The sequence below is a fragment of the Cebidichthys violaceus genome, unplaced genomic scaffold (genome assembly GCF_023349555.1).
Source record: "Cebidichthys violaceus isolate CVI_PGR_0920_01 unplaced genomic scaffold, fCebVio1.0.p SCAF_8, whole genome shotgun sequence".
Taxonomy (NCBI): Eukaryota; Metazoa; Chordata; class Actinopteri; order Perciformes; family Stichaeidae; genus Cebidichthys; species Cebidichthys violaceus.
The window spans coordinates 9,938,329-9,961,467 of NW_027176964.1; the positions used below are offsets into that span (position 1 = coordinate 9,938,329).

The window sequence follows — 23,139 nt, forward strand, 5'->3', positions numbered from 1 at the left end:
CAAACAAAATATGACGGAAAGCAACAGGGTGGCCTGGATGATAGGCGGCCTGATCTGTGTCTCAAAGGTCATATTGGATTGTACTTTGACAGCAGCAGTCCACCCATCAAAGTGTTCATGACAAAAGTGGTATTTATTTATGTCTCAACTGTCATGAAGCACAAAAAAAACCATTTAAAAGACTGCTTGTTTTTCCTGGAATAAACAGTCTCCGTTTCACTTTTTGGTTATAGTCCCAGCTTGTATATCCACTGAGACGTGACTAAGTGTACATGACAAAATTAGAACAAGGACAAAAACATTTTATTATTAACATGTTCTTACACCTGATATGTTCTCAGCTTTTGAACAGTGTTTGAGAGTAAAGTGGAACCTCAGGTGTGGTTTTCCAGCTATTGAAACATTTTCCATTGTAATAGGTCATACTGACCCACTCGCTGTTTGCCCGTGGATCACTTTTGGTTAATGACATATGTGACAGTATTGAAAATTATCACATTCATTTCTAACAGAGCGTGACTGGAAAAGTGGAAATGAAAACAGAGAAATTCAAACCCAGTGCTAAAACTAAATCGCAAATCAGGGAGCAAATCATCAGTATTTTCTACGCTGTCATATAGTTTTTTTTTCACGCTGCTTTGAGCCAATACGGCAGCAAAATACAATTTGTATCCGCACAATGAAACACAAACTAACGTGTATGCTACAGTGAGCCTGGAGATACAGCTAAAAAAACTCCCCGTCTTATTTATTTGGTTCAATGATGCAGAGCAAACAGTACAAATTAAAGACAGACGTTGGCTCAGAGCAGCTGACTCCCTGGCTGCAGTTGCATTCGTCAGCTGCAGACACAAATTACATGTCTGGATGTAAAAACATCTAATTCTGCTGTCAGGTTTACATATTGATGAGCAAATAATTTGTCAAGAGGCAATTTAGTCCCAACAATCAGAGACTAAAGAAGCAAAGGGACGGTGAGAGAGTGAAGAGGTTTATACGAATATTATAAAATTATTCTAAAAATGTATAAAATCCATTTTATGAGATGCTCTTGTCCTGTCTGTAACTACAATCGATGGTGCCACAGGATTTGTTTGTTTGTCAGATGTTGTTTACTAGAAGCAAACTAGTATGGGGTGACCGTGGTTAAGTGGAGAGCAGGGCTGTCTTTCAATCAGAGGGTCAGAGATTCGATCCCCAGCTCCTGCTCCACTAGTCTCATGTCAATGTGTCCTTGAGCAAGACACTTAACCCCAAAAATTGCTCCCGTAGCTGTGCCTACGGTATATAGATAGATACTGAATTGTAAGTCGCTTTGGATAAAAGCGTCTGCTAAATGACTGTAATGTAACGTATTTCTGAGTGACATTAAACAAAACAAATACTTTTAAAAGTGGAAGATTGAACACTAATATTTGTGTTTAGGCATCCAACAAGCTATATTTGCTAAATTCTCACGACGAAAAATGCAGAGGTGCATGAAGTATTCTGATCTTTCACTTACATAAAAGTAGTCATGCAACAATGTAAGGATGTTTTTATATAAGAGAGTACACGTATTAAGTAAAGTATAACCAACAAAATGTACTTGTACAGAATGGCCCTTGTTGAAGTGATATTATTACATGTTATATTATTGAATCATTGTTAATGTGTAAGCAGCATTTTAATTAGTGGCTGGTTGAGGTGAAGCTATTGGATAAATTTAGTGAAGTAAAAACTGCAATATTTCCCACTAAAGTGCTGTGAAGTAGAAGTATAAAGTGGTATAATGTGGAAACATTAAAAGAAATACAAGTATCTTTAATTTACACTTACAGTGAACACAGAACTTGAGCAAATGTACTTAGTTGGAATAGCTACTGTCGTAGAAGTACTGTGCACCAAGCAGTATTCTGCAGTTGCTGCTATAAAGGAGAAACGTCTGTTGCTGTAAAGTTAAGTTTTGCTTGATTGAGTTGTTCAGCCCTTTCTGGTGCATCTTTATAATCTAAAATAAGCAGCTAAAATACTTCTAAATCTGAGCCATTTGGGAACAAAGATGTGTATAAATTGTCTCTGATGCAAGTGCGTAATTTCCTGATCTTAAAATGAAACTGTAAATACCGAGTCGTCTTGGATTTGCCTCACACAAAACCATTATACCTCAATCCATCAATATTTTCACTACTTGCAGTCCTGAAATAAGGATGTCCAGTCTGAGAGCTGAATAAGTTTCCAGAATGAAGACGTTTATGGCTTTGCACAGTAAACAACCACAGATGGAACAACATTTGACCACAGGCGAACAAGGATAGATACTACCTGTTTACTGTACTAACTATGCCAATATAGAATATTCCACTGAACGCTGCTGAGACATTTATACTATTTTCATCTGAATAACCGGCTGGTGTTACTTTAGGTGAAAGCTGAACCAACAGGAAACCAGAAACAGTGAATCTGGATGGTAGCTGCTCTGAAAGGACAAGTGTAATTACCATCAATGCATAGTGAAGTAGTACCGGTGGTTCTGTGAATTTTCACAGTTTGAATGGAAATTAAAAAGCACTTAGATATATGTCATGGATTTATTTTGTTTAACATGTTGAGTTTTTCGTCATTATGGTCATTCTCACTTCAGTCGAACACTTCAAAATGGAGTGAAATGTCAGCCCTTTTATTATACTTTAGGTACAATTGGCAATTTTTTTTTACCTCAGAGCTGTCTTTTTTTTTTACAAACCTGGTAAGTGAAGCTGTCTTTCCAACACATTAAGAACAAATATCTTAACTTTTGGGGCTCAGTTTGAGCCCCTGTGAAACACTAAACTAAAATGAGGTATGGAGTTTTGGTGCGTATTTTCTCAAAAACTGGGGAAATTTCTTCCTTCATCTGCAGACGCTAGGAAGCAGGGACATAGGAGAGTATCATGTACCATTTTAAGAAGAGAATCCTGGGTAATAAGTGTGCCCCCTGATTATTTCTGAAAACTTTTCCTCCTCCACTGGCCAGAGTCCAAACCTCCAAAGTAAACACAACTCTTACAGGGAGAAACATGGACATTCTTATTTACTGCGTTTCATTCAAAACACAGTAATCTTTTTGTTAAATGCTTTTTGCGCATGTGCCAAAATGCAAATTAGAAAAATACACACCGTATATATATGTGTGTTTTCATCACTGGTCGCTAGAATACAAACTCCACTTGAATAAACCACAAGTTTCTATTTTTCTTCACAAACTGCAGCTTGATGACTCCAACTGCAGCTCTCTGCAAGGATATAAGACCAATATTGAGAGAACCATTTTTAGGCCGGTGTGTCAAGACAGTGTTGAACCGCTACGACTAAATACTGACATATGTGAATGAAGGTACATTTACAGTTTTAGTTCTAATTCCAGCATCTGGTTTTTATATTATTTTAGTAACTTAAATCTTAGTTATATTTAGTTATAAAGGTTTAGCTTGGCTTGTACCACTGATATCTTAAGTCTGCATTTGTTGATCTTTCAATATTTTGTAGATTTGTTTTTTTTAAATGCATAAATAGAGCCATGTGGATAGATGCCATGTATACATAGAGTGGAGACACTGGTTTTCCGTTACATTACCAACAGTCTTGATTGTGGACAGCCTTTTTTTTCTTCTTTTTTTGAGAAAGTTGTGGTTGACCAAAGTCATTTCCTGAAGTGCCCTACAGTGAATACGAGAATGAAATGCTGGAGCTTGTGAGGTACACTTTCATTAGAAAGCACAAAGCAAATAAAGTTGAGTGTCCAAAAAGTTTAAATGGTACATCAACAATGGATTGCAAGTCAAAGTACAGCCCACTGATCTCATCAGCAGTATCTCAGACCATGACAAATGAGTCTAAATACAGAACAACTACATGACTGAGCAAAACTCCAAAGAACAAAACTCACTTTCAACCAGACATTGGAACAACAATGAAAGCAGATTATTCCTGCAAAAAAGGCTGCTGCTTCAGATGGTTGTGACCTTTGCACTGATCTCCGTAAAAGTCTTTCTCTACAAGTATTAAGAAGTTATTGTGGAGTTGCATATCTTTAAAATCTCCACACAGAGAAAATGCATCCTGCTCAACAAATACCAGTAGATTGCCTTAAAATATATTTGCAATAGCTGAATAATTAAAAAGCTAAATACATGAATGTAAGGACTGGGGAAATTCAGGACTTTTTTATTTTTTACTATTACATGACACCAATATCAATGCGCAATATTGTAATGCTGGTGATTGATTCACAACATTGCAGTAAGTGAACTAGTTTTTTCAGTATTTTCAAATGATTATCACTCTTACTGAAGGCTCCATAGAGCATGAATTATAGGAGGAAGTAAGCTATAACGTATGCAAAACAAATATAAACATAAAGGTTAAACTGTGGTCATTTGGGGAAAGATCACACCAAGTAGTAGACTGGTCAAAACCGGCTCATTTAGACTGGTTTCTAAGGGTTTTAATGGTGGCACTAGAAATGAGGATTTCATTTTTTTTTTAAAAAGGTTCCTTGTGTTGGGAACGTGGGAACAGAAGATAGGTTCATTTAAAAACTGAAAGGCAAGCTTGATGGTGGCACTAGAGGAACACTAAATGTCCAAAAGCTGGCTCTGCTCAGTCAGTCACTGGCTGAGAGCCAAAACAACAGTTGGGATTTTGACAGCCTCTTCATCTTCATCGCCAACATGAACGAACGCAGTCTCAAGCTCACGCAGGCACACTACTCGTCCGTGTGATTCTGGACAAATCCAAAGTGTTTTAAATAGTAAAGATTTGTAAACAGATGTTTGGATATAGTTTCGCTGTTGTCAAATTTGGCTCTCAAATACTTCAATTTTAAATTTTTTGTTGATAAACATATTGTCATTTTGTGGGTGAATATTACTTTAAAAATGTTTAGTCATGTGAGCTGTAGATACACACTCCTGTTGTACCACAGTGTTTTGATTGTCAACATGAAATCTCTGATTACAACTTTGTTACTATTTTATCTGGAAACACAAACTTATTAATTTTCTCCCTCACTTCAGAGTCACCCAATAGTGCCTCTCTCTGTTAGCTGATCCGTCAGTAAGAATGAGATTTTTAGGTAAACGGTTGTATAAAGTGAGACTTTCCTTTGCAGATCACACTTCGTCACATGGATGATAAATAATATACAGATAATATTTACTCTGGTCACTGTGAAGCGCCTCTATTATGGGAATACAGTTGAATGTTTGTTTTATGTACTTGTTTTGGTCATTTGCCATTCTTTACACCATAGGCTAACATTCACTTCCTTGTTGTTGGCATATATTCAAAATTTGATCCCAAGGGCTTTTGGACTTTCCTGAATGTTTTTTTTTTCTCCACAAAATAGGGGAGTCTAGAAAATTAAAACTCTGCTGAATCTTGTTTTTAATGGCCTGTCCACTATCTGGAAAAAACACGAATATGTTACTTTTGACATATTGCACCGCATGAATGTTTTAGCGGATGAGGTTCCTGGATATTATAAACTCTATGAGTCAGTGCCACTCCTTTTCAACTGTGCAATTTGCATTTGATGATAAAAACCACAAACCACAAGACTGGTTGTCCTTTGGAAATGCTTGCAGACCACATTCTGAGTTAAAGCAGCATTTAGTTCCTAATTATACCCTGCTCTGGTCTTAAGTTTGAAGAACAGCACTTTTGTCCTTGATGGAAACATTGTGTGTGCTCTGAGCGGCAGCATACAGCTCCTGGAACCCAGGCAGCTGTGATCGTGTTGTTCTCCTAAATTGAAAAGGACAATTTATGCGTTACATAAGTGATTTAATATGTATAAGTATGAGCCGTTCCTCCAATACAGCAATGCAAATGAAGCATTTTAATTTTCATCAGAAGCTTAAAAACTACTAATGCTTATGCAGCAATCAAATGCACAGGACATATAATATCTTAATGGATGTCACAAAAGTGTCAACTAACATACTTGTGACAGACGACTAGATGGACAATAGGTTACATCGAGTCATTTTTTATATATAGATTATGAGGATTATAGGTTAAAAATCTATTTTTATAAAGTAGATTTATAATCCATGAGAGCTTTTTTTTCTCTCATGTCACAGATTGAGCAGTTTCACGGCACAGGCTGTAGCATTAATGACATGTGATACCCTGTGATACCAGTCACAGCTCAATGGCAACCTCAGTAGTAATCCCTCTACATCACATGAAACATGAGATGTTGTCAGTGTTTATTCAGAAGCATCATTCATTCATGTTGATTTTCATCATGAGAGGAAATGGACCCAAACAAAAAAAAACTGACCATTACATTGTGCAATCTTAGTAACAAATTCTGAAAGAGACATTCAAAATGGATTATTAACAGCTGCGACGCTGGCATTGTATTCATCTTGTGAGTCTGTGTGTGTGTCATCAAGACAAAATATGGTCCCTGAGACACCTGCTGTAGCGATAGTTCCACAGAGGCAGTTTTGAGTACTTTGCTTTGTTTAAAAAACTACAGACAGATTTTGTCTAAAACATAAAACATAGACTGAAGTGGACGTTGTCGCCGTGACATCACCCATTGGTTTATGGGTTTTGAAGCCTCAAATTCAACGTTTGGGCCATCGCCAATTTGTTTTATTGCAACCAGAAGTGACACAAGAGGGTGGAGCTAAGTACAACCGAATGCTTCAATCAAACACTTCATTTCGGCCACTCTGGTGCATTTATATCCACCAATAAATGAAGGAAATGATTTTATTTTATTTTAAGGCGGCAGGTTTCCTCTGTCAAATACTCTTCTCAGAAATGTGTCACGATGACTCCACGAGTGCTTTGTGTGGACGATGCATACGCGCCTCTGTCTGCGCTCAGCGTCTCCTCTCCTCATCCCTCTGTGTGTGCGAGGGTTTACGATTTGTCGTCGTGGCTGCTGTGATACCATCGCAAAATGGTGTCTAGTTTAGGTTTCCTATTTGTTAGTATCAGCTGTAATAAAGAATTAAGTGTCAAGTTTGTTGGTGTAGCTAATTACATACCTATAAATCACCTTGACCTAGATTACTTGTGAAGATGAAATGGGTGAGGTTGCGGAAAGTAGGGTTATGCAAAATTTATTAGGGTTGACAGCAGGTACTTTCTAATGGACTCATCCATTTTTCAATGAGACTTTCACCAAAATACACACTGATGCAAGAAAAACAGTGGATAAGCCTTAGAATGTCTGAAAGCTTCCCAAAGGTAATTTCTTTTTACACATCAGCGTTCATAAATGAATGATGACAGGGCCAGGTGGACTTAGTGGTTCAGGAGGTGTTTCCAGTTTGCAAAGGTTTGTCTCTGTTCATTCACATCAGCGCCTTCACGGCTGCCAACAATGTTTTTCTGCCTTTAATTAGCCGCAAATCCGCTTCAATTGCACAGCCTTGTTTCAGTATTGGAACACTCAATCTCACTGTAAATTAGATGCCTGCAGGGAGCTTTTCAATTGATATTCCACTTTACCAAGTCAACCACCATCTAGCCACCATCAGTAGTGTCAGTGGGAAGATCAATCTACTTGCTCAAGCTTGCTACCATATACCCTATAGATGCAGCAGACACAGTGTAAACACTGGTGATATTTGACTCTTATTTTCACATATAGAGGAGCAAAATAACAATAGAATTCTGATCAAGTCAGTTATGCCGATGGCGAACAATTCATTAGTTTAATTTTGAAGGTTTGCCATTTTGTCTCATTTTATAGTAAACTGAATATTTGACATTTCAAAATACATTTGAAGATGTTCAATTATGAGAATTGTGATGGGCATGTTTCCCTACGTTTACATTGGGAAACATTCATCAATAGTGAAAAAGTAATCGTTAGTCGTGGCCCTACAACTATCAGAGCAAGTCATTCTGGTTGATCTTGTGCAAGTCAGGTGCCTGATAGGTCAGCGTAAAACGTAAGTCAATGAACCAGAAAACTATGTGGAAATGTATGTCCAAGGGTCAACACTGGAACACAGACAGTCGGATGCACGGAGGGGGCTCACATGCAAAGAATTTGTCCAGTTGGACCAGTAAGACTGAGCTCAATTATGCACATGTTAAAGTCTGGACACTTATCCTTGTGACCTTAGGAAACTGATTAAAATAATTTCTGCAACAAGCATGTTGTGCCATTACCAGCGAGAGCACAAACAGCAATCAGTGCTGTGGACATGGTTTAACATTTGAGTGAAGAAGGAGCTGAGCACAAAAAGGTGACACATTTAGAGCAATCAGCCTTATCCTCTTTTAACCGGAGGGGCACCGAGCAGCCTGCTGCCTTCTAAGACCTAGGACAAGGACACTGTTTTTATAAGACCCCTAATTGTGACTGCCTTCTTAATAAAGCCTCTAAATTGCAGACACATTAGGCACTGTTTAATCAGCTCAAGGTGTCTCTCATTGTTCTCTAATATTCCACCCTATTGAAGAGGCTGCTCTGAGTGAACCTGTGTAGTTGGTCACCTTGATTGAGGTGCTTTTCAGAGTAGCCATTCTAGCACAAAGACTATTCAAAATCATCACGCAAGGTCAAAATCATCTCTCTAAATGAATAGAACAGCAAAGAAAATGATTTACAGGTCCAGTTAATGAACTGATAACCATTATTTTTATCAAGAATCATTAATAAAGTTTGTCAAATTAATTAAATGTATTTCAATTAATTTTCAGCGCAAGGTTAATATCTTTACTCTTATATTTTTCTGATGCCTACAAATTAATAAAACCTGATAGTAACCACGTTACTGTGACCTTCAAAGTGGTATTTAAAACTTGCATGTTGTGTCTTTCCCCTAAAGCAATGCTGTAAGGGTTAACATAAATAACACGCACAATCATTTCCAGTGTGACTTCAAGGAAAAAGCATTCACACGACATTCAGTAAGTCCATCTGAAGGACATTGTTGTGCATTCTACAACAAATAAATAAATAAAGGGAACCATGTACTTATTGTCTATAATGTCCTGTATTATTATTACTTGTAGAATGCTGCTCACAGGCCTGCTCACTATAATAGTGATATAAAGCTGTTCTACCACAAAACTGCTTCTGTAAAGCCACTAAATGATGATGTGCTGAGCCATTAATGGATTAACTACAAAAATAAAAATATACATCAAATAATGACTGCGTTGAAAGGATTTAATACATATTCAAGACACAACTGTTAATGCACGCATCAGGGAATGAAGATGCTCAGACTGTCTGAGTAGAGAGAATGTTAGTACACATGGACTATACACTGTTTACGGTGTGCTCCTACTGAAAGGCCTGCAACTGGCCTGTCAGCATGAGCTTTCCACTCTCCACTTACTACAAGGTCGCTGGTGCTGAGGGCTTTGAACCATGTTTTTATTCGACTGAAAATAGCTTGAACTGGGTAAAAAGCAGACTCTGAAGTGAAAGGCAAACAGTGTGCACGGATAACAACATTGCAAGTCGATATCACACATTCAGCTCAATGTAAACACAACAGTAACACAGCATAAGTGAATCCACATTGAACATCAGCCACTAAAAAGGAGGACTAAAAGTATCAGGGTTTCTGAGCTTTTCCTCATGCATGCTTGTTTTGCAATCCTTTTCAAATTCACAGCAGAGAACACAACGTCTGTCTGGTCACACAAACTGACACCAAAATGAGCTTCATTACCCCACAATTTAGCACAACCAGAGGTATCTTCTTTGATTCTCTACATTCTTCTTCCTTGTCAAAACCTGGCGCCTGCATTACCCACAATGCAACTCAACCAGTGACAGTTTGGTTTGAGATTTTGGTGCGCTAGCCTGAAGATAGCTAGCTCCATATTCGTGTCAATTCTTTGCCACGTGTGTAAAGGCCTTAACAAGTAATAGCTGGAATATGTTCCCATCTTAATTAAGGCCATGAAAACATGGTGAATGTGGTTTTAAAGGAGATTTAGACACATGCAGTAAACAGTACAAGATAGTAAAGTGCTTCAGTATCCCAACTAATATTGGCAATCTATGATATGTCTAAATATGTATGAGATGTCTAGATATTTGAACCAGTAGAATGTGGACATGACATTGTAAAACTTTGTGGGAATAAAAAGAATGGCAATCCTCCAAGCCGATGTAGTAGCCTTCAATATTTATAACAGTATGTGCTGAATGTAGATTCTTGGTAGGCTTTTATGTTTTTTTTACTGAAGCTCTCATGATGCCAATTATCCATAAAAAAACATCAACAATAATATAACATGAAATATTCCACACAAAGGTCGGGTTCTTCCAAAAACTACCACGCCACATTACATCAGCAATAAAAATCATTGAAGAAATAAGCCACAAACGAACGGATGTTCCAGCTTGAGAGTCAAATGATAAATTATGAAACTCAATATTAAAACACTACCAGGTTACCAAACAGTACACAAAGCAGCATTTCAAACAATGGCTCTATTTAGTGCACATTTGTACACACATGAATGCAGATATGGTTCGAGTTCAAGTATAATTGAGTGATACACATCATGCGCTGCATGACACTAATTCACTAACATGCTTTTGATGTTTGACTTTAAAACACAGGTTTTACATATTAAAACATGAACTTAGCAAATAATAAACAAAAAACAAAAAAAACACAACCAATTTCATACAGAAATCTCAATTATAATCAACCAAAATTTTGTGTTAATAATTTGTTCATTAACTTATTCACTCACCCACGGATTCATCGATTTCTTACTACTGAACAGATCCACAGGGTTGGCTGGAGCCTGTCCTAACACACGTCACCAGTCTATTGGGGACAGACATGGTGAACTTTGACTGATGAGCAATATCTTCTAATGTTGGAGGAAAAACTCATGATAACACTAGGGATTATTCATTTACCTGACCTTAATACACAATTAGCATTACACTATATGTCAGTCCTAAACATTAATTAAAATCCTAGTAAGCTCATATGCAGCACTTTAACTAAAGATCTGCGATGACTTCAACTCTAACTTTGCAACCACGGTGAGAGTTTGTGCTCTCATTGGCTAGTGTTTTAAATGCCAAGGAGCTAATGCAGGAAAGTCCAGCTAAACTTCGCACTGTTATTAAATTTGAATTTAAATTTCCTAAGACTTTCCCTGTACTGCAGTGTGAGGATTTCTTACTTATTGATGGAAAAGTTGGAGCTGTGAAGTGCATACTTACGAACCCATAAGCCCCAGAGTTTTGCAATGAAACTAATAAAGGTCCTTTTTCAGAAATTTGGCCTCCTTTCAACCATAAGCCATGTGCCGGGGGTAGTATTCCTACCAAACTTCCAAATTGCATAAAAACAGCTGGATCAGAGTGAAATCCTACTCTCCCTGCTCCTGATAATTTCGGGAATTGACTCGGAATTGAATAAAAACTCAATCTGTGTTGCATTTAAGTGACTTGGAATGAGTCCAAGAGCTTCTGTATATTTGAAACTCAATCCCTTCACCAACAGAGGGGGTAGGGCTGAGCAGAACCATGGGTCAACGGCAAAGGCATCTACATAGCTGAGAATTTTCACACGTCAATTCAACTGAGGTACTCTGAGATTCCAAGCATATTGCCCGCAAGGAAGTCTGCACCACAATATTGATACAGCAGGTAACTGATGAAATAGGACCACATAGGACGCAAACTCATCACACCGCTGGCAATCAATCAGTTGGGCCATGACTTTTCGAATTGTTGAGTGGTGATATACTGCTATTTTCAAGAGTATCTTGGTGCAGTGCTTGAGGTGAAAAGAATGTTGATATTGGACATGCTCAACAAGAAAGTGGAAGTCAGAACACCTTATCAATGACTGACAGAGGAGAGGCAGCCTGACACTCTGAAATGTGTCAAATGTTTGACACATGGACGGGGCTTTAACTTCTCAGAGATAAGCACCACCACGTACAGCATGTCTCAAGTATTCAGCCGAATCTTGGAACCTGTCTGTCTTCAGAAAAAAAATCATTTCATTCATGACATGTCCACAATGAGAAAAATAAAGAACAGTTTGCGAGAGAAAGTGTCAGATATAGTTTACCAAATGGCCTCATTAAATAATGCCTCCTTTGCCTTCATGGATTTTTGTCAAACTGATGCTTGCTAGCTTTTCAAGATGGATCATTCACAGGATCACTGAGTGCTAACAAGCCGATTCAAAGGCATCATTAAAGCTTTATTTGCGCGGGCCTAGTATTACCTTGCGAAGCTGCAATGTCTTTTCTTGTGGGGGGGTTCCTCTTTGAGTTTTTTCCGACTCTTTCCTGGTCGAAAAATATGAAGGCTGCGTTGGCAATTTAAAATGAAAGTTTTGACAGCATTGTGGGTGCAAATTCAGGAGGCTCATCTCGCTACACAGCATGGAGACCCATTCTCCACACCAGAGCAAGACATTGTTGTATAAGTATTATATATCTATAAAATCAATATAAATATCATATAGTATACAATTTTTTTTATAAGCTGATGGTACACAGAGCCTTGACATTCCCACTCCCAATGGTAAAAGACTTCTCTTATACCATTGCGAATGCACCGCACAAAGTACAGGCATGGGGGGGGGGGGGGGGGCAATTTCTAAATCTATGAAGTCTGCTGGTGATACTAGTCCCGTGCAAGTCCTCAAGGTTGAGAAAAAAAATAGCATAATGTTGCCACCAACTCAAACCCATACACAGCAGATCTTTATGAAATGCTGAGGTTCACAGAGCAGAGGCATGCCATTAAAGTATCTGTAAGAAGTGTAACTTTTTCAGCAAGGTGTGAAAGTGGCATCGAGTTACACATACTTTACGGTTTTTCAAGTGGAAAAGCTAAGAAAAAAAAAAAAGCAAAGGTCACGGTAAGTCAAGAAAACAAGCCCTTTCCTGAGTCAAACACAGCCATGGTATAACCTTACCATGCTGGTGAAACTGAAGACTCTCCTATTAACACACACGTTATGAGTCTGACTCACAGGCCCTCTAAAAACTGAGCAATGTGTCAGTCAATAAAGAAAAAAGAAGATAACTGTGGCACAAGATGTGTGCGTTTTTAAGAGACATTACATTATTCTGCAGTTATCTCAGGAATCCTCTCAGCTACTGTAAAGCTCTGCAGTGAAATACAGTGCATAATGATATGTGTGTGAAGGGTATTTTCCACTACAAGTTGCCTCTGTGAGTTGAATCCTATGCTGATCCCATGAAAATTTAGGCAAACATGCTAACTGACCAGTGACGACAGCGGGTGACTCACAATCTACAGCGACAAGCAATGTACAGTAGCTGATACAGAGTTTACACCTCCGTGCTGCTTAAATCCACAGTATACGTGCTGTAAAACTACATTGCAAAACAGGCAGTCTCCGGTCTGCCAACCACATAATCTCATTTGGATGGAGAAATTACATTTTAACCAAGGTGGGTATAAATACCATCTGTGCACCGGAATACTCCCTCTCAAAACCTTCAGCTTAATATACTACTGCTGATTTATATTTCTCTACAGTCCATCAAATACATGGCACTCCCAAAGCTGAGAGTGTAAACATGTTATTTTTGGTGTGTTTTGGTGCTCGATGATGTGACATTTCACTCAAGAAGAAAGTGCAAGTGTCTCCCCAGAGCTGTTAGCTTCAAGTGGTTTAAAGCAATATCCATAATTATACCTCAAACACAACTTTAAAAGCTTTCCTGACCTGCTGTCACCCCTTATACATATAACTGTTAACTCCCATCCAGCCTGTGGATGTGTACATTCTATATAGTATTTAGTAGTAATAATATAGTAAATTCTATACACCGAGTATGACAGAAAAAACGTTTAATCATACCAAGTAGATACTACCAAGTAGAACAAATCATTTCATCACAAGTAGCGCGTTTTAGGAGTTCAAACACATGCAGCATGTAATGATTTTTATTTTTTTGCAACTTGTTATGAAACTGATCGTAAAGATGGGAAGAGCGAGATGAACCGCAAGGCAAAGCTCTTGACTTTCCAATTCATCAACGTTCCCACCCTCACCTATGGTCATGAGCTTTGGGTAATGACGGAAACAATAAGATCGCGGATACAAGCAGCCGGAATGAGCTTCCATAGTAGGATGACTGGGCTCAGCTTAGCAATAGGGTCAGAAGCTCAGCTCGTAGAGCCGCTGCTCCTTCACATTGAAAGGACCCAGCTGAGGTGGTTCGGACATCTAATCATGATGCCTTCTGGACGCCTCCTTTTAGAGGTTTTCCAGGGATGTCCAACTGGTAAGAGGCCCCGGGGTAGACCCACAACACGCTAGAGGGATTATATATCCTGTCTGGCCTGGAAATGCCTCCCCAGGAAGAGCTGAAAATCGTTGCTGGGGAGAGGGATGTCTGGAATACCTTCCTAAGCCTGCTGCCACCATGACCCGTCCCCAAATAAGAGGATAATAAATAGATGGAAGGATGGTAAAATTCTGCAATCCGATTGCCACTATTTAACATAACAATGAGCTGGTCTTTTTTTTTTAAAACACTTCACACAGTAACAACAGGGCCCAAAAAGATGGCAACTGGTAGGAGTGACATCATACAATCGTCTCATCCAGTTTAGCGGCGCAATAATGTGAACCCACTATCCAAACTGGGATTAGCACAAGCAACTGGCATGGAAAATGTCACTGTTTTTATTGGTTCAGTCTCACTGCTCATACACTTTGAAAGCTCTTGGTCAAGACAACAGAAATTTGCAGAATGTCATCGGCTAGATCGATAAACAACTATGTGGAATTATTGCCAAGCCCGACTAGCTAGCTATATTATATCATATTGCTGTACGGGCAGTGGTTAAAAGCAATAGCTTCATCATACAACTGGTGGATCATAGCACTTTGGACTGATAACTGATATTTTCTGATATGTAGCTCCTGCCAGAGTAATAACTATGAGACATTTTGGGTGAGCTCAGGCATTACAGCGTACACAATAAACTCACCAATGCATCAAACAACCAGATAATATCAGCATCAGTATTAGAACCCTGCACTTTGGAAAGACAGTGGGAGTTTAAAACCATTACCTCTATGCCTAATTAAAGCGAGAATCAAAAAATGCTTCATCCTGTCTCTCAAGCGGAACCTGAAAGATTTATATCAGAGTCAAATGTCACAACTATCTTGGGGCTAGTTTCAAGCCCACTGCCTGTTTTGTCTGTGACACCGACCAGTGTCACAGCTATCAAACCAAAGTAATGTTAAGCAATAGGCAAGAATTACAGTACAAGCAATGAGGCAAAGCTGATCACAATATATAGTCACTGTACAAATACCAAAGGTACCGGAAAGTCACAAAAGAATCCAGTTCATAATAATTTATTTACTTGATCCCCTTTGGACACGGATTCACTAACCTTTCCAAAATATGGCATTGATAGCTTTAAAATGCATTCACGATGCTGATTGTGAGCCCACATGCTAGATTGATTGTCATGAGTATTTGTAATGTCTGTTTGTTTGTTTGTTTGTTTGTTTTCTGGTGTGGATTTTGGTGGATTCACATGACCAGATGGCCCATCCTTCCTTGACCTAAACTGCAGCTTCCTGCCATGCGAGGGCTCAAATTTGCTCAAGCTAATTAACAATTAGCATTCCCCTCCATGGATCATCAGCTGCTCTACTTGAACTAACAGGATAAAGTACAAAAATATACTGTGTTAAGACTTGTTTCATTGTTTACGTGAGCAGTGGGGCAGTGGGTTCTGATTGGTAAATTAACAGGCAACTTCAAAAAAGTCAAAGGTGACGAAGGTCAATACGGTAAAAGCTTTTCTGATGCTCACAGATCAGTGGAGATTGGTTAAGCCAAGCATAAAAGACCAGCACAAATGGATTTCTTTAAAAGAAGCTTTAGTTTCAGCCTGTCATCTGTTCAATGTGTGTGAGAAAAGAAAAGAACACAAAAAATGGTGATTTGTATCTTAGGCTTTTGAAGGGGTTTTAAAAGGCACGCAACGCAACACATCCTGGTAATTCTGGCACTTTGATACCAAACCACTGCCACCAAAGCACCTCCTACTGCTTCTTTTCTCCCACTTAGGAACAGTAAAGGTCACCATATAAAGCCTGGCCATGCATCAAACAATGAGAACAAAAAATAATCATAATCAAAGAGTAACCCTTAGAATGCGGAAAAAACATCAATTGTGAAGGTCTATCTGGTGGAGGGGAAGAAATGATACCCAGTTGACAGAAATACACATTGAGGTGAGCAAATTAATCCTGGCAGGGCTTTGTTGTTCCGTCTTTGCCTAATGGGGTCTGATCAGAGAGGGAATCAGAACCAAGGCCACAACCAAAGAGTTTGAAGTCCCTGAGTAAATGAATGAAAACATCAAAAGGTCAATTAGCTAGAGTAAGACAGGGTTTTGCGATCGAAAAAGTCTAAGCATTAAGCATTTTCTTTTAAAACCCATGTATGAGATTAAAATAGCCATAGAAAAATTATATTGGAACTGAGAATGATTCACCTCAATTGTCCTATTGAGTCAAATAATTTTATATAAAATCTCATAATAAAAACAAATCTTTGAGGTATTTGAGTCTCTGAAATGTGTTAAATTAATATGAGCATTTTGACGCAATATGTTTACATAGAGAGAAAATAAAGAATAATACTGAATATAATAACCACTCAGCCTTACAGAGTAGAGTCAACTGCATAATCTCTTATTAGGGAATGTTTATGGCAAATAAGTCTGTATGACGCTGCAGAGTAAGTCTAATTCAAAGAGAATAAGGAGATGCTTCATTTCATGCTCTTTCAGACACACTCATATAAACTTGGATAAAAGCGGGGGAAAAAATACTATACGTCATACTGGAGATCAGTTAACAGGACATGCAAAAATAAATTTTACTATTAAAGCCTGTTTCACAAATGCACCAGCAGTTCACATGAATTAGTGAGGAGTAATCTGCTGCCCCTAATTACCAGAGACAGAGATGGGATTATCCCACACTCTAATCTCAGTTATGAAATTCCATTGAGGGTAATTTGCGATGGAACATAGTTTCAGAGCAGTGCTATCCAAGGGGCGGTATGTGTTTTTTTCAGACCATCAACTGTAAAGGCTTATAATGATGAATTCGGGGTAGAAGTGAGTTACTATAAAAAATGATTTTATGTTACATTTTGATGAAACTGCACTACAATCGTCATTTTGTGGTTTTAAGTATTCAGGTCCAACACAACAGAGATTAAACTGCTTAATCTAGAAATTTCAACCACACTGAGAAGCTTCTGTTTCGCTGCAAAAAAAAAAAAAGTTCTGGATAAAGTCGTCAACAACAAATATTTTCCATGTCTAGTAAAACTAGACTAAACTGACTCATGCCCTACAAAACATAACAGGCTTCACAGTGCAGACATAATGCTTGGATATTGGACAGACACAGATACAGCTCTAGTCCATTCAGCGAGGATCGAGACACATGCAAGTCATCACGGAGGAAAACACTGTCATGAGGGAGAAATTAAATGCTCACAAAGATTCCTGAAAGTAGTGCTTCCGCTTAATAAATGTAATAACTGGGTAAGTGAGGCAACCATTCACACTGAGTGAAGGCTCTGTGAGGTAGTGCTTTGTCTGCGAGGTGTCACTGCAGCACAATGGAGAGATTCTCTATTTGTTCTTGTATCGTTCAGATAAAAAATGATGAATAACACGTATTGATCCAACCACCTCAACTTGTTGGTGAACATTTGCTGGGATGCAATGATACAGATATCAGATATGGACTCTATTAAATGCAATTCTATGTTCATATGCTATCTACATTATATACTGAATTTTTAATTCCGTTTAATTTTTCACCAAATTGTTGCTGCATTAAAAAGGGTTACAATTGTTTTACCAAGTTGCTGGTGCACGATTTATTGTTTTAATGATAAATAACTATTCAGTACATTTATATATGTATTTATTTGTTTCATGTTGTTTTACAAAGTGAAGCAATGTGTTACTCAAGCCTGATGTTGCCTTACACAGAACGACCCCAGTCACGTCCACACAGTGATACTTCTTATTAATTTAACACTTGTATCAGATCGGTGCCCTTAATCGGCCGATACCCAAAGCCCAGTTATCGGGACTAAAAAAGTTGGATCGTGCATCCCTAAATATTTGTATCTACGATACCTTGATATCATAATTTTTATGCAGAGTCTCTGGAAAATGTCAGAGTCCTGTAGTTTGACAACTCAATTTAAAATGTATTATTGCTTTAAACAGAGACACACACTTTCCACTGTCAGCTTTGGCTTTCAGTGAAATCTAAGGTTTGGTCACAGTTTGGAAAAAAAATCACTTTTTTGTGGAGAGGAAGACTAAGCAAACACCAAAGTTAAAAAACGGGTAAACACCATGCACAGACAGAGCCTTTTAACGACTGAATGTTGAATCAGCTATAAATACACAGCAATGTTATAATTGTTTTCCTCTGCCATCTGAACCAATGAGCCTAGAGGTCCACTGCGGTACAGTGATGGACCACATCACTGGGAAAATGCACTGTACCTCAGAGCCTGGGCGAACTGCCTGTTGAATGCACAACAGCCTCAGCCAAAACACACAGAACCAACTTGGTGAGCTGCTCCGCCTGTACAGTGTGTGTGTGTGTGTGTGTGTGTGTGTGTGTGTGTGTGTGTGTGTGTGTGTATATGTGTGTATATATGTGTGTGTGGGCAGCAGTCCCTCTGGATACAGCTATGGCAATATTTGAGAGTGCAATTATAAATCACAATGTCGGGCAGAAGTGATGTGAATCAGTGAGGTGAAATTATTCAGGCGCAATGAGTTCTGAATGAAATATTTACGCCCATTCTGACTGCAAGAATTGCTTGGGTTCAGTCAGGTGAGAGCTTGAGTAGTAAACACAATGCCTTGCCTATTACAGGAACTAGGTTACCGGGAGCTGCTTTACACAAACACTGTGTTGTTGTAACTGTGAGAAGATGCATTTAATGGAACAAGAGTGTAATCACCAATCACAGCAGCTTGAGCTCAACCCTGTTCGCCCAGTCCAATATGTCAATACGAGTGTCGATACAAGACCTTGTCGAAAAATTAAAGCTTGCACACAATTTAGCCTATTCACTGGCTTCAATTCCACAAGAAGTGTGATGTACAGCACAGAGACTATTAGAGGTGTGTGGGTGAATTTTGTAGATATGACCAACATGCACGTTTTGTCTGATTAAAAATTATCCCCAACATCTCCTTATGTGAAACACTTATATCTCGGACAAGCTGTCAGTGGTGTGTGCACAGAGAAGGCTCCACTGGTTCACAGTTCACAAATGCAACATTAAAATAACATGTTGGTTATTACATGGATGAAGAAAAAAAGACTTACCAGAAATAAACCACTCAGTAGTGAGATGAGAAGAAAGTCCAGATTGTGGAGGAGCAGAGCGGATCCCATAATTGACCTGAGGCAACTCTGCCTCCAAGGGTCCTTGCGGGGCTCAAACAGGCGCTGATGATGCTCAGATGAAATTGTTTAATATATTTAACTATCTTCAAAGTGGAGCAAATTGTGTTTTTTCACTCCATCTGGCTGCTCTGTGTTTATGGCGGCTTGTGAAATCATAACTCTGTAATCGCCTTGCTCTGCCCTCGATTTAATTTCCTATAATCTACTATATGCTCAGGCTCAGCCCGCTCTCTTTATTTCTCAGCATCTGTCTTTTTTCCTCTTCTGAAATTACATCCACATGTCAGAACTATTTATGTCGCTCTCGCTCTGCGGTGGGAAGTTCAAATGAGTCTTTGTAGGGAAGAAACCAACGCTGTATTTTTAGGTCTTTTAAATTTCCCCTCAGACTAACTTAAACACTTCAGTATGGAGCCGAGCGCCTTATGGCTTATTCCAGTCCTCTCTTCCAAAATGTTAGATCAGCGTTGGACACAAATAAGCCCGAAATGTATCACTCCATCATCAGGCGCTGTTGAATTTCACACTTTGATTCCGCCTGACTCATGTCAGCATCAACGCACTCATGTACGATCGTGCAGCAGGGTTTAATTCTAGCGTTTAATAATAAAAAAAATGAATCTTGTGACTGAGCAGATAGTGAAATTACAAACTTTTCATAGATTTGTTGGCTTGATTTGCGTAAATCAACTAATTTAACGCACCGCTGCGCCTCCCTTTCCTTGTATTTTACTCATGAAAACACAACATAGAAATGTGTCATGTTATTTCCAGAAACCGCGTTCAACTATAACACAATCTAGCGTGGCAGTTACACAGCAAACTGAATGTATGAAACTCCCAAACGGGCTCTGTTTACCAATGGTGATGTAAAAAAAAAGAGGAAAAAAAACGCTCAGAGTAATAGAGAAACGCCAACTTGGCTTAAAGAATGTCTACTTACTATCACGAGAAAAGCAAAATTCACCCTGACGGATTGACAGTTCGCAAACGCCTGATTGTTTCTGCCCAGAATAAACGCAAAAGTTGAAGTTTCTCGTGTCGGGAAGCGTCTCCAGATGTGGCAAGCGGCAGGTCGCGTTCAGTAGTGAGTATGTGGATGGAAAAGGGGGGGCGGAAAGGAGGCAGGTAGGGTGGAGCGTAACAGCCTCTCATTGGTTCGCACTCTCTTACGTTGGAATAAACCACGACTCCGAAATGACATATTTTCTCACCCCTCAAACAAACTCTACATTCAACAGATCGCAGGGCATTTGCCAAACCACTTTTTCCCCCTGCAGTCTCTCAAAAGTTTCATCTAGTAGGATTGGATTACCGAGACATAATGCAGAAGATGTCCGTTTTTATCTCAGGCAACAACTGCTGCTTTACTGTAATTTACATTAAGGCTCCAAGAGTAACACATTTCTCAAGTTTTAAAATGAAACAGTGTATTTGTTTTGCATACAGTGTTGAAGTGTGTGTACAGTCTCATGGCAGTAAAGAATCTACATTTCTCATATTTACGTATATTTCTTTGACAGTTATGATAGTGAGCTCTTACTTTACATTGGCTTTACTTCCTTATCATTACTGAGGTGTCACTGACGTCGCTCTTTATGGGTAATAATAATGTATTGTTTTTCATTCATGAATAAATGTGTACTCACTTTGTTTGCCAAAGTCAATCACAGACAAAAGAGTGTGTTATCATGCACCTGTGTGGGGAATCACACAAATGTGTGTGTACTTGTACAGCTATCTTTGTGAGGATCAATCACAGTTTTAGAACTTCAAAATGAGGACATTTTGGAAAGTGAGGACATTTTGGCCAGTCCTCACTTTGGGACAGACCTTCAAAGGACTTTTTTAGGGTTCAGACTAGGCAGCAACCTCCAAGTCTGCAAAGTGAAGCCAATGCAAGAAGTGCCTTATTCTTTCTAACAGCCAGCAGGGGGCGACTCATCTGGTTGCAAAAAGGAGTCACATTGCAGAAAAAGACCCTACTTCTCACTTGATTTAGTAAACATTGTAAACATGAGTTTTTGGTCTCAATCGCTAGTTTCAAGTCTTCTTCAAAACAGCATGATGTTAATTTAGTAAATTATGATCCTGTTTAGAGTAAAATAGATGATAAAGCAGGGTATGCTTTAGGGCGTGGCTACCTTGTGATTGACAGGTCACTACTATGATTTTGTTTAATCTGGTTGTTGTCTGTGTTTTTGTCTTAGAACTTTAAGTTTTTCACAGTATTTTTTCTGTTTGTGAAAGTTAATTGTAACATTTTCGTTGCCTTATACTGTCTTAGTCAGCATTCGCTTGTACTGAGTTCCACCCTCTCGTCTCATGTCAGGTTGCAAAAAATCAAGATGCAATGAACAAAAAACAAGATGGAGACAACCCCAAAAAAATAAATAAAAAAAATGTAGATTTTAAAAAGTAGATTTCAGTAAGTTAGTACATTTAAGAGAAAGTAGCCTACTCTACTTTAGATTTAGATCTAGATTTTAGATACTTGAGTATTTTACATTTCACTTCCACTGTATCAGAATTAGAATCACAACCGTTTATTGCCATGGCATGTTGAACATACAAGGAATTTGACTTGACGGGAGGCACATAACATTTAACTGTCAACAACAATCAACACAGTGCAACGTATATAAACATATTCAAATTTACAGAGAAATATAAAATAAAGTAAAGTATAAAATAAAGTGAAATATAAAATAAAGTGAGATATAAAATAAATTGCACAAACAAACAGATAACAGGACTATAAACAAGTGAGATGTAAGTGTAGTGTAAAAGTGTCAAGTGTATTTAAATAAGAACCTAGAAAAATTGTCCTGGGGATGACAGAGTCAGTGGGGGACCCGGACTCTGTTAATGAGCCCGACTGCGGATGGCAAGAAACTGTTCATGTGTCTTGGTCCTGATGGACCTCAGCCTCCTGCCAGATGGAAGGGGCATGAACAGTTTCCGTCCAGGGTGAGAGGGGTCGGCTACAATCTTTCTTGCTCGCTTCAGGGTCCTTCTCCACTACAGTTTGGAGGGAAATATTGTACTTTTTTCTCTGAATCATTTATTTCATAGCTATTGTAACAAAGTACTTTTGCGCATCTATGAGCTGTAGCAGATCCATCATGGTTTAATTGAAATAAATTGTTGACACCCAATGAGGTGAAAATAAAAACCAAAACAGCCACGAGTAGACAAAAGTCCACAAAATACAAATTTTGTATTAACACTTAATTATTTTTCTCCTTTACCATTAATCATGTCATGACCCCTTAGATTTTTCTTGTGACTCTTTGGAGGTTCTCAATCCCTGGGTTGAAAACCATTAAATTAAATTACCTTATATGCAGTTGTTACAACAAGCTAGGGAAATAAGCCTATGTCAGCAAAAACAGCGTGTAACACTGAACAGAACCACACAAATCTGTGTGGATATGTCAAACTGTCGCAGTGTTTTACCTGGAAAGTAAATTCCCCTTTGAATGACAAGTTGTGTTTATTGTTCCATGTCATAGTCATTTGACAGATTATTTAGTACTTTAATACAGCCTAAATTTGCCATAATAGAGTTGTCAGTATTTCAGCAAGTCACCTTTGAGTGTCAGGATTCATTGTCTGAACAAAAGTAACAAATGTTTCATTGGTCCCCCTGCAGTAATAACAGGCA

The 23,139-nt window shown here is 38.5% G+C and overlaps 1 protein-coding gene across 1 annotated transcript in view; it reads right to left on the reverse strand.

Annotated features, from left to right (window-relative positions):
- pth1r (parathyroid hormone 1 receptor) overlaps positions 1-20,072 on the reverse strand; it is a 42,733-nt gene extending 22,661 nt beyond the window's left edge. Inside the window, exon 1 of the mRNA XM_068701889.1 lies at positions 19,392-20,072. Coding sequence (XP_068557990.1) covers positions 19,392-19,460 — 69 coding nt within the window. The 5' untranslated portion in view covers positions 19,461-20,072. The remainder of the gene's footprint in view (positions 1-19,391) is intronic.
- Positions 20,073-23,139: the final 3,067 nt, after the last annotated feature.